Here is a 12,814-nt window from a genome sequence, read left to right as displayed (position 1 = left end):
TATTTTTTTATTTTGCTATGTAATTAGTCTGTTCATTATTACGAGAATTCCCAAATAAACCAGCTGCATGATATCCGACGGAGAATAGTCTATTTCACACTTGAGGGTACTATTTGCAAACCCGGCAAAATCCATCTTTCTTTATTTTGAGCAAATCAAAGAAAACTGATACAATTCTTAACTTAAAATTTTTTTTAAACTTCATTTTTTTATTGTAATCAGTAAATATTTTATACGTAAACAGTGATGACATAAGTATGATTATGTCAAGAAACAGTAGTAAATTAATAAATTTAATTTTATTCATTACAACTTTGCAATACTCAAGTAGAGGTTGCCATTTTTGCAACAAACCCGATAATTTAAAAGTCAAGTTCTTACTAAAAAAGCCATATTTTTAACTGACAATATTGTAATTATTTTAAAAATTGTATTCTGAATAAGTTTCAATTAATATCTCACTTTTTTTAGATTTTGGATTTTGCCGGATTTGCAAGTAGTACCCTCACATATAATCTTAATCTAAACGGCATGGTAAAATTATAGTGGCTTGACATTTATTAGATTTGTTTGTACCTATTCAAATTGATAATATTTGCATGGTTTTTTTTTTATAAAACTCCATGATCAATGATTTTAATAAAAATATCAATAAAAACGCCTCGATTAATATACTATTTAAAAAAAATAAAAAAATATTAGCATTCTTATAATTTACCCAAATATTTCAATTTTCAACGAGTTGTTAGAAAACTCACTATTAGAAAATGTAAATCAAGTTGGGGTAGAGTGGTGTTCGAACCCCGGACCTCTGATTCGTGAGTCCGCAACACTAGCCACGGGACCACAAACCGATTCAAATAGTACAATAAAACTTAACAAAAGAGATTTCAATGATAAATTTATCAAAGTCATTATTTAAATTTAGCGGGTACTCTCAGGTAAAAATCCTGCAAAAGAAAATTGACTGAAGATTAGTCAGTCTCATGGTATACTGGTTATTGCGTTTGCCAGGCATTAAATAAATAAGTAATTGTAAAATGATAAATATCGATCCACCATATTGTAAACATATTACAACAGAGATGAAGAACATTTAAGAAAAGGTAATATAGAAGTCTAGGCATCTACAGGGCTTATGACCTGTCAATGGCTGGTTTAAGTGGCCACTTTACACACTGTGTAACATTCACCATTCTGCCTATATTTGAACATCTATATTCCTTCAATTCTTTCATCTGTTGATGTTTGTGAAGTTAAAGAGCTGAAACCTTTATTTATGCAGGTGAGATTCATCTAATTGAATTATTTCACCTACATACTAGGCAACGCCTGATTTGGACAAACTCAAAATATTGTTGATAAATTACCTGGTCCATGAAGAAGTATAGAAATTGAAAAAATAACATTTTCAGGCGTTGCCTAGTATGTAGGTGAAATAATTCAATTAGATGAATCTCACCTGCATAAATAAAGGTTTCAGCTCTTTAACTTCACAAACATCAACAGATGAAAGAATTGAAGGAATATAGATGTTCAAATATAGGCAGAATGGTGAATGTTACACAGTGTGTAAAGTGGCCACTTAAACCAGCCATTGACAGGTCATAAGCCCTGTAGATGCCTAGACTTCTATATTACCTTTTCTTAAATGTTCTTCATCTCTGTTGTAATATGTTAATATATACAGCTCCCCAGGGAGTTGAATCCAGTCCTTGTCTACAAAAATTTGGACAAACTCAAAATATTCCACCATATTGTATTTTATCATGCCGTTTAGATTTTTGCCGTGGTGTGAAATGGGCCAATCATGCGATATCACGCAGTGGGCTCGTGGTTTGCACGTGCACAGCGGTTCTGTCTCTATGATTGTAGGGCAGAGGTGAGTATCAAACAGAGCTATGAAAAAACCTGTATTTTTGCACTTGGTCAATTTTAATTGATAGGTGATGATAAATGACAGATCCGTGGAAATGTTGTAAGCCTCATGTTGCGGAGTCGAGAGGTTGATGATAGCTTATAGATGGCCAACACGGCAAGATGTTCTTGTTTGAATTGATTTTTTGTTGATTGATTTTTCTAGTTTTTATTTATTTTTACTATCATACTATAGTTTTTTCTAAAATTTTGTGTTTCTTGTATAGATCGCCGACGCTAGGTATTTTATATTCTCACACAGTCCCAAATTCCGCCTTAAATTTTTCAAATATTTTATAATTCAAACTGACTTGCATCCAGCTCAAAGTATTTTTTCCAACTGACAAATAAATTAATATGTATTGTTAAAATTATTTCCAGCCGGCCATGTGTCAAAACTCCAATAAAAAATTCTATGGAGACAGGCGACTGTAGTGTTTCTAAATATTTCCAAAGTTTGATTGTATTACAGTAAAACTTTTAATACTTTGAAGTGGTTTTAATGCAACAATGTTTGAGTATGTCCAAATGATTGCAGACTGGCTGGATTTCCTCCCTAGGGAGTTATTCATATTTAAACTTATTGCAACATTTTTGAGAAGGGAATATGGAAGTCTAGGCATTTACAGGGCTTATGACCTGTCATTGGCTGGTTTAAGTGGTCACTTTACACACTGTGTAACATTCACCATTCTCCCCATGTTTGAACATCCACATTTCCTCAACTTAATTTTTATACTTCTTCTTTTACCAAGTAGTTTAAATTGGAATTGCTCCTGAGATTTTTAAAATTTCAATAACTTTATTATACCTCAGATATGTACCTAACTATCCGCATAGAATTAACAGTTCAATTGTTAATAATATTGCTTTTCTTGGAATGACGGGAAGCGGGTTCCTAAGAAAGACTCTTCTTTTAATTTCCTTTTTTTTAAAACTGAATTATAAATTAATATGCTGCTTAGGTAGATGATATATTCTAATAACAATTCATCCATTATCTGATTGAAATTTTAAATTTTACTTACTGTGCATGCTGATAGACTAATTTCAAAACGATGCAAGATTCATTTGTTATATTTCCGTCCCAGGGCGCCCCCGAGTTAACTCTGCCGCGCCGCCGACGCCGCCCCCCGCACTCCCCGGCGGCGCTCCCCCCACGCCCGGCCCCCCCCTGAAGAAGCGACTGCACGCGCTCCAGCGACACCTCATCGAGTTCACGTGCTCCGATGGCCGCCAGCCCATGCTGCTCTTCATGGAGAAGCCGTCCAAGAAGCTGTACCCCGACTACTACACCGTCATAGACCGGCCCATTGACATGCTGACCATCGAATCCAACATCAAAGTAAAACATTTAAATTACATAGTGAAATTTTTCGGTTCCATTCAAGAATCCTGTCTTAAGAGATTTATCTCTATCATTAGTAGATTACGAATCGGTCACTGTACCACAAATGGCCATCTGTTCAAAATTAATATTTTGGGTCCATGGTGTGAATGTGGTCTGGACCACGAGACTCCAGACCACATATTCTTTGGTTGTCCAATAAGAGTTTGTATTATACTTATCCGACTTTCGTCAGAGGTGGTTCTTTCGCCCTCGCTGGGAGCATGAGCGAAGGTTTTTTTTTCATGTTTTTAGCAATTACATTAAAAATATTATCACTTTTGACTTCAACCATAAATAATTGAATCAATTTCATATGAACATTACATTTTTACAATTTAAAATCTCTCATTTTTTGCATGTGTAATGACTACACAGAACTGTAATGCGCGGATGTTTTTGGGACAATAAGGGAAAGATTAATACAAAGTGGTCTTTAGATTTTTATTTCATCTAAAAAAACATTTTTATTAAGTGGACTTTGGTATTTTATTCATGTATTTATTTATTTTCAATTAAGAAGGTAAACATGAACAGAAAATATAAAAGGAAAAATACTGAAACCCACTAAACCGCGAAACCGGCTTGTCAGCAAGTTTCTTATTTTTCCTTTACAAAGAAAAACGTTAGAGAAATTATATAAATTTAAAAAATAATATAAACAATTTTAAGAACTAAAAGCATACATATTTTTTACACACAATTTATTTACAAAAATTTAAATAGATGACCGTTAACATAAAATAATATTCAATATAAAGCCTTGCTACATATTAGCCATTTAATTATTTTTTTCTCAAAAGTTTTGACAACATTTTCTTTCAAGATCTACTTAGAAATCTCATTGAAAATTTGAGTAATTGTATAATGAAGTGTTCTTTGGCCATACTTGTTTACAAACCTCGGTACTGACAAGCCTTCACATTGTGCTAGCCTTGTATTATGTGTATGCATATACCTTTTCTGGTAGTTACTATCAAATCGATATCTAGTAACAAATTAAATCGAATCTATATCTAGTATAAAATAACTCATTGCGATAATTTCCGCATTTTTAACTTAAAACGGCAAAAAGTTCTTTGAAGATGTACAAAATGTTAAATAAATACAAATCATTTGAAATATTTTAATAAATCACAAGAACGCAAATGTTTATTTTTCGTTCGTTTTTTTTTATTAAGTTTTATCTAATTAGTCTGGATTTGTCATTTTTCTGGTGTTTTGAAATTGTGACAACTAAACTATTTAAGTTTACGTACTGAATTTTGTTGATTTGATATTTCTGCGGTTAAATTTATTTCTTACTGCAAATATTTATAAGGTTTTTTTTATGTTTTTAGAATGAGCGCTACACTTCCTTAGATCAGATTGTGGGGGACTTCAGAATCATGTTCAGCAACTGTCGCCAGTATAACGAAGAAGGCTCCATGATATACGAAGACGCCAACTTATTAGAAAAGGCTATGAACGACAAGCTCAAAGAGATCACCGGAATATCAGTCGAACGAAAAATTCCTCTAAAAACATTTAAAAACAAGACCAAACAGCTCTCTCCGATCGAGCAGAAGTTGAGAACTCTCTACGATGCGATCAGAGACTACAGAGAGCCTAAAGGAAACAGGCAATTGGCTCTCATTTTCATGAAGTTACCGAACAAATTAGAATATCCGGATTATTACGAGCTGATAAAGAATCCTATAGACATGGAAAAAATAGCGCACAAGCTCAAAATTAGCAGTTATTCTTCTGTTACAGAATTGGCGTCAGATTTTGTTCTCATGTTTGACAACGCGTGCAAATATAATGAACCGGATTCGCAAATTTACAAAGATGCCCTCGTGCTTCAGAGAATTTGTCTTCAAACTAAGCAGATGCTAAGGTTAGCATAATTAAGACTCCTCAAGCGTTCTTAATATTTTGTTTACTGTTAAATACTTACTCACTTACTAAATTAAAATACTTGTGTAATCTTTATACAGTAAAACCCCCTTTTTACATTTTTCAAGGGAGCAAGAAAAAAAGTGTAAAACTGAGGAAAACCCTTAAGCAAGGAAATGAAAAATGTATGGAAAAAATAGGAATTGCATAAAAATACAATTGATTTGCTACACTATAGTGTACATATACTTCCAGAAAAATTGTAAAAACGGTGATAAGTGGAAATTGACAATATTTTTTTTACCTATTTTCGATTTCACTAAAAATATTTTTATATTTTTACAAACAATATTATGTAATTTATTTTTTTATTCAATTTAAAAACAGCGTGTTAAAATTATTTTATGTGTAAACAAAAAAACAAAAATAGAATTTGGAATTTGCATAAAATAACATACAATAATTTTTCCTCTAAATGTTGGGAAATTTTATTTATACGGTATCACTTTTTTTCTATGGCATCACCAAAAACAACTGTTATATAGATCGCGGCAAAATTGTTTCCACTTTTATGACAACTTTTTAAACCACATTTTTTATAACTTAAAATATTTATATTTTTATGTTATAAACATTGCAATTTAATGATATTAAAACTTTATTGTTTATAAACGTTTGTCAACTGCGTATCATGATTTGTATAAGTCAATATGATGTTTTTGTTCAAATGAAAACCAAGACTAACCCTAAAGGAAGACACTTAAACAAAAAGGTCAATTACACTGCACCTGCTTTGAATTTATGTTAAGATAATAATTTATCTTTTCTTAGTTGTTTACCTGTTTTTATTCTTTATTCGCGTGGCACACGCAGTGGCGCGCGGGCGGCGGCATAATTATTACGACATAATTTTGGCTTTTTAGACACATCAAATGAATTCCGAAAATTTTTAGGCGTAAAACCGGGGTTATGAAATATGTAAAAAACTTTATTGGGGGGAACATTTGTATGATAATGTATGAAGAAAAATGGGTCCTGAACATCTCAGTGTAAAAAGCGGAAAAACGTAAAATTGAGGAACGTAAAAATGAGGTTTTAGTGTATATATAATTCTTCTGTACATGTGTGCGTCACTGAACTCCTAAACGGCTGGACCGATTTTGATGTTTTTTTTTTGTCTGTTAGAGTGTGTCCCTAGATGGTTTAGATTCACAATTGGACCCGGTAGGTGGCGCTTAGTTAAACGCGGTTGGTTAAAGATTCTAAATCTATTCTTTCTTACAGGGAAGATGACGAATCAGTTCCAGATGTATCTGCCGCAGTACAGGAGTTGCTGATGACCCTTTTCACTACCGTGTACAATCACCAAGACGAGGAGGGAAGGTCTGTAATGTGTTATTTTTCTAAGCAGGTGCTTTATTGCTAATTAAAATTAGAGGGTAGGGAAATTAAAAATAAATTCTTCAAAGGCGTTGTTTTTTTTTTTAATTATTATTATTTATTTTTTTATTATCTCTATTTTGAGGCTTGTCAGCAGGTGGGATAGAGGGGATATGGAAGGAGGTAATGAAAAATACATGTGGATTATATATTTTTTTAAAATGTATTCTAATGTAGAAAGGTCACAGTAAAGCGACAAATAAAATAGATTTAGCAAGTTTTTTACATAAAATAATTAAGGGGACAAATAAAAAATATATATAATCAAATTTAACCACCAATGTCATAAATATGAAACGAGGGATATAAAAAAAAAGATTACTAATGAGGAGAAAAACAGTCTCAAAACTAATTGTACAAGGGATTGAAGCGGTACAATGAGTTACCTAAGAAATGAAAGAATTGAAATATTTCAAACTAAACAAACAAACAAACCATCACGCCGTTTCTCCGTAAGGATAGGCAGAGAGGATAGAACGCCACAACACTCTATCTTTGCATACAGATCTCGCTTCCTCTACATTCATACATCTTCTCATGCACGCGCGCCGATTATTCCGACTTTTGACATGTCCATCTTTAAGTATTTGTTGGATTTGGTCATGCCATGTCTTTCTCGGTCTTCCTCTATTTCTGCATCCATCAACATTCGCATTGTAAATATTCTTAGCCGTTCTCTCGCTGTCCGTTCGTTCTACATGTCCAAACCAGCGCAGAGCTTCTTTCTTGATTTTGTCGATAATGCTTGTCTCAGCCTTACATAATGTACGGATCTCAACATTTGTGCATCCATCGTACATAGTTTTACCACACATTCGCCTGAGAGATCGCATTCAGCCTACTTTCATCCCTGTTTTTCCAAGTCCATACTTCGCTCCCATACATCAGGGATGGGACCAGGACTCCGTTGTGAACTGCCAATTTTGCCTCTTGTGGCAAGCATTTATTTGCCAAGGTCGATTTGAACGAAAGAAATTGTTCAAACTAATTTGAATTTTGATAAAAAATTGTTATGTTATTAAAAGTTTATATTAGTTCTTAAGATGTTATGAAGTAACTAAATAATGCATAAATTAATAAATTGAATAAAATATTTTTTTAGAATAATAACTTTTATGAAGCCAAAAATAAAATATGAAGGTTAAGTGAGTTGCATATTGTTTTTTTTTTTTTACAAAAATTTTTCTAGCGTTCATTGGTTCAGCATTGACTTTGTAAGACAATATTCTAAACTAGTCTAAAAATTAAAAATAATGTCATGGTGATCTAAAAAAAACCAAGTGATTATTTAATTATTTAGTTGGCGGACATTTTTTTCTCATACGATCCTCTCATATGAACACATATCATAACTTTCTTATTTTTAAAAAATATTTTACTTCTGCGGAAATTTGTATTGCGACAGTTTAGTTGCAGACTGCTTTTATAGGGACACAATATCTCCTCCTACCATATAATTACTTCAGTTTCCATAGGCTATAGCCATCATTTTTGACGGTTATTCCAGGCATAACTGCGAACGCGCCAAGAGGATTATTATATAATCTGTGTCTTAAGTTATGTACATAATATTTTTGAGAGATAAATAAGATAACTTGATTTTATGAACCACTTTATTCATTTACAGAACCGGCTAGTTTCTTCAGGGTTATTTAATAACTTTGTTATTTCTTCCATGTCGGTCCCTCAATGCTGAGGATCGTGAATACCATGAATACTTCTGATTAGTCTGTTCCACTCCAGTCTGTCCTCAGCCCGACGAACTGACTCATCAAATTTTAGCCCCGTAGCCACCTTTATTTGGTCAGTCAATCTATATGGGATTCTACCCCGGCTTCTCCTACAGTTTTAAACACTACATATTTAAGTTTATATTTAACTTATGTACACCTATATTATAAAACAAACAATAAAATAACAAAAACATGACCTAAACTATACATTTGTGGAGCAGTTGATTCAATAGTGACAATGATCCACAAATTTAGTGTTGTAAATATCCAAAAATATCTGAAATTATGAATAATTGTTTTTTTCTACTGTGTCTGCAGATGTTTCTCGGACAGTATGGCGGAGCTTCCAGAGCACGATGAAGTGAACGGGGTCCGCACTCGCGGGGTGTCGCTCGACCTCATCAAGAGGAGGCTGGACAAGGGGCTGTACAAGCGCCTCGACCACTTCCAAGAGGACATGTTTTCAGTGTTTGAAAGGTACAAGGAATATAGAAGTCCGGGCGATTACTGGGATTGTACCCTATCACTGGCTTACCATTTTATTTGTTAATTACCATCCACATATTTATACACTTCTGTTTCTGAGAACTTATTTTTTGAGAAGAACTGAAGACTTTTTTTAAATATATTTAGATTTAGACAATCAGAAAATATTGGTGACCAATTGAAACAAGATTTTCAGCCAAAAATGAAACTGAATTTCGGCTCCTGTGTGTCCAAAGATGAAACTTATTTAAATAAGTTTAAAGTCACTTAAAGACACTCAAAATTACACATTTTTATTGTTTAAACTAAGGTTTTTGTAAGCAAGTTCATTAAAATAAGTGTTAAATAAAATTCACAGTGAAATAAAAGGCATAAATGTAGTTAATTTATTTTTTTATAATAAAATAAATAAAACAACTTTGTTTGTAACCACTATTTTTTTTTTCCACTGACCGGCTTCACCCACAAAGGTAGTGCTTCAAATATAAAATTTAAATTTGTTTATTTTTAGTGGTTTTTGGTTCATTGTTATGTTATACATTTAACTTATAGGATAGGGCATTGCTGTACGAGGACTCACCTTGCGAGAATTAGTGTCTTTGACTCTCCCGTTTGCGATTGTCATTTTGAAGATGAAGATCTCAACCACTCATTCTTTGTTTGCCCAATAAACGACCAAATGCCAACCTTTTTCAAGACTTTGGCCCCACTGATTTCTCTTCCTACAAATATCCAAGTCATCTTAGCGAGCAGGAATCCATCTATATACAACCTTATGCTCGACTGGGGCCTGTTGTTGGATGAGTTTGGGTGGAGGATTGATCGTTTGGTGGAGAGATTCTCCTTTTTAGTTTTTAAACGAGAAAGGAGAGAACTTTCTCGGAACTGTTAGACTAACCTATGAATCTGTACCAGGGCCCGCAACCTGTCGCGCTCCGACAGCCAAGTGTTCGAGGACTCCGTGGAGATGCAGAGCTTCTACATCTCGTGCCGGGACCAGTTGTGCAAGAAGGGAGAAGTGCTGCTGTCCCCCGCACTGCGCGCCACCAAGGAGGAACTCCTGGCTTCCGTGGAGTTGGTGAAGCAGTGCAACATGCTGGAGGAGCACATTGACGAAGACACGGAGACAAGGTAACGTACGCTTCTACAACTCATAAAAGGCGATGTTCATATGTGTGTCCTTGATAGACTGCATAACTACTGAACATGCGGTTTTCAGCAAATGTAGATATTTGCTATGAGCATATTTATAGCTCTTAAAATTTTCAATTTATTAAGTTGAAAAAAATTAGGAGCGTAAATGTTTTTTTTCATCGTTTACCATGGCTGCATTTGCCGAGAATGCATATACAAAAAAATGGAAAGATACTATTTTTTTGTGTCTAAAAAATGTTTTTGTTGTTTTGAATGTTTACAAACAACATTAGTTTTTTATGGATCCCAATCAGATTATTTCCTTAAATTCCTTATAATTTCTACAAATTTATTTCTTTTTACTGAATTTTTGGCAATACTAAATAAATATTAACTCATAATCAATACATTTTTGAAAATCGCATTCCTAACTAAAGTGCACCCTTGTTGAAGTTGAGAAGAGCAGAGTTTGAAATTTGCAAAAATAATTCTATATTTGAAAATGAATTATCTAAAGTTTCGGAATTTAGCCATAAAGAAGTACCTATATATTTTACTTTTGGTGCTCATTTTTAAATTTGAAAAAAAATGTGCACAATTTATGGTAACACCCAATGCAATACGCATTATCAATATTAAGATTTTGTCTCAGTTACTCCTCCGTTCTTCGAGTGCGCTTAAACTAAATTCTTTTAACCGGACATAATAGGGTTTGTTCTTTGAGAAATGCCATATCCGGAATTTATCTTTATTTTGGGATTGTGTCTTATTCCAGATCCAGTTGTGATGAGAGCGCTATTCCAGCAGGGGGCCAGCCAATAGCTACGGCCCAGTACAGCAAAGGGGAGTTTGTGTATATAACAGAGCAAAAAGGGCAGCCGTCCGGAACCTTCCATACTGCAAGTTGAACGCGTGTGGAACAATGTGGATGATATTCCCATGGTTTATGGAAACTGCTTCTTCAGGTAAACATAGGACTTGTCGAAGTTAGGAGCCGCAATAATTATAACATTGGAGACTAAAATATAACTTGCATAAGCAACAGAGATCTGTCTGTGTTTCAAACTATTTTTTCCATGAATTTATTTTGTTTAATATCACAAAACCTAACTTAATACGATGTCTTGTTGCAAGGTGTAAAAATTAGGAAATTTAACCACATGTCTGTCAACATCAACAAACTCTCGAAATATCACAAAAATTAACAAGTAGAAGAAGAATTAAAGAAATTTGGTGGGTCACACAAAGGCAAAATGATGAATATTATTGTTTAAATTTGTCGCAACAAAGAGGGAAAACATTTTTGAGAGGGGAATATGGAAGTCTAGGCATTTACAGGGCTTATGACCTGTGTAACATTCACCATTCTGCCCATGTTTGAACATCCACATTTCCTCAACCCTTCCATTTGTTGACTTTTGTGAAGTAAAAGAGCTGAAACCTTTATCACGCGGGTGAGATTCATCCGGCTGAACCAATTCACCTACCACGCATAAGCCCTTTAAATAATGCCTAGACTTCCATATTCCCTTCTCAAATTTTTTTTCCCTCTCTGTTGCGACAAATTTAAATATGAATAACTCCCCGGGGAGGAAATCCAGCCAGTCTGCAAGCATTTGGACATACTCAAAACATTGCTGAATATTATCATTCTTGAAATCTGGATTGCTTTTGCAGGCCTCACGAGACATTTCACGTGACGACGCGCAAGTTCCTCGAGCAAGAAGTATTCAAGTCGGACTCCCACCAATCCATTCCCCTGGACCAGGTGGTCGGCAAGTGCTGCGTCATGAACGTTAAGGACTACTTCAAATCACACCCGGAAGGTACCGCAGATTTCCTTCATTCATTTCCTGTTCGGTAACCGCACACGGGACACTACCTACCAATGAACGTTTAGTTTTATCGGTTATACTATAAATGTGTACACAATCGTCGAGGCAAATGATAGAAGACCACGATTTACAGTTTTTAAGATGCGTGTTATGCCATGGAACCATTCAGATGAGCAAATGCTTTTGTGTAGTGTGTATGTAATTTAGTTTGGAATATGTCAACAGGGAATTTGTTACTTTTTTTATTATAAATATGGCTAACTTATATAGTGCCATTTTCGTAATATAACAACTCAAGGGCGCTTTACAAAGTGATTATATAAAGATATAAATTTAATTTTAACTTTTTTAATTTAAGAAAAACAATTTATTTTGTCACCACATGCTAAGGATTTATTCAAATGATTTAGAGAACAAGTGGGTTTTGAGTTTCCTCCGAAACATCACTTCACTCTCACAGCCTCGCACCTCTGCTGGGAGAGCTTTCCATGCCGTAGGGCCTGCGACCGCAAATACGCGTTCGCCGAATTTAGTGCACTATTTGCGTAGTGGTAACTTTTCCTTTCGACGTGGATGTAGCTGATCTAAGCGTAAGACCTCGGTCAGCTAGTTCATCTGGAATGCATAGATCCCTTAGGTATTCTGGAGCAGAGTTGTGCAGTGGCTTATACATAAGCCAACAGAGTTTGTATTCCACCCTCTGTGGAAAACGTAGCCCGTGTATTTCCTGAAGTAGTGGAGTGATATGACTGAACTTAGAGATTCCAAAAATAAGTCTCGCTGCGGCATTCAATACAGACTGTAGGCGAGTCATGTCATTCGTGTCAGTCATTCTTTATATGGGATGTACCCAAAATTGACAATAAGACAGACACAAACAATCTCCTAGACATCCGTTGCGATAGACATGTGGATGCTCTACATTGTGTGTGTGAATTTGACGTTAATCGTGTGTGTGAATTTGACCACGCATTCAACTCCTCGTGTGTTTGTTGTTATTCCCC

General features: G+C 34.5%; 1 protein-coding gene across 1 annotated transcript in view; it reads left to right on the top strand.

Annotated features, from left to right (window-relative positions):
* The window catches only part of polybromo (protein), a 65,593-nt gene that overhangs the window by 16,761 nt on the left and 36,018 nt on the right, over positions 1-12,814 (top strand). The window contains 8 exon segments of the mRNA XM_088239210.1: positions 3,009-3,262; positions 4,645-5,183; positions 6,467-6,565; positions 8,674-8,832; positions 9,757-9,972; positions 10,751-10,835; positions 10,837-10,940; positions 11,653-11,801. Of these exon segments, the coding sequence (XP_088095336.1) occupies positions 3,009-3,262; positions 4,645-5,183; positions 6,467-6,565; positions 8,674-8,832; positions 9,757-9,972; positions 10,751-10,835; positions 10,837-10,940; positions 11,653-11,801 (1,605 nt within the window).

The sequence above is a fragment of the Micrasema longulum genome, unplaced genomic scaffold (genome assembly GCF_059751315.1).
Source record: "Micrasema longulum isolate JH-2025_06_02 unplaced genomic scaffold, ASM5975131v1 h1tg002094l, whole genome shotgun sequence".
Classification (NCBI taxonomy): Eukaryota; Metazoa; Arthropoda; class Insecta; order Trichoptera; family Brachycentridae; genus Micrasema; species Micrasema longulum.
Note: the sequence above shows the minus strand (reverse complement) of the source record. Positions and strands in the feature narration are given on the sequence as shown.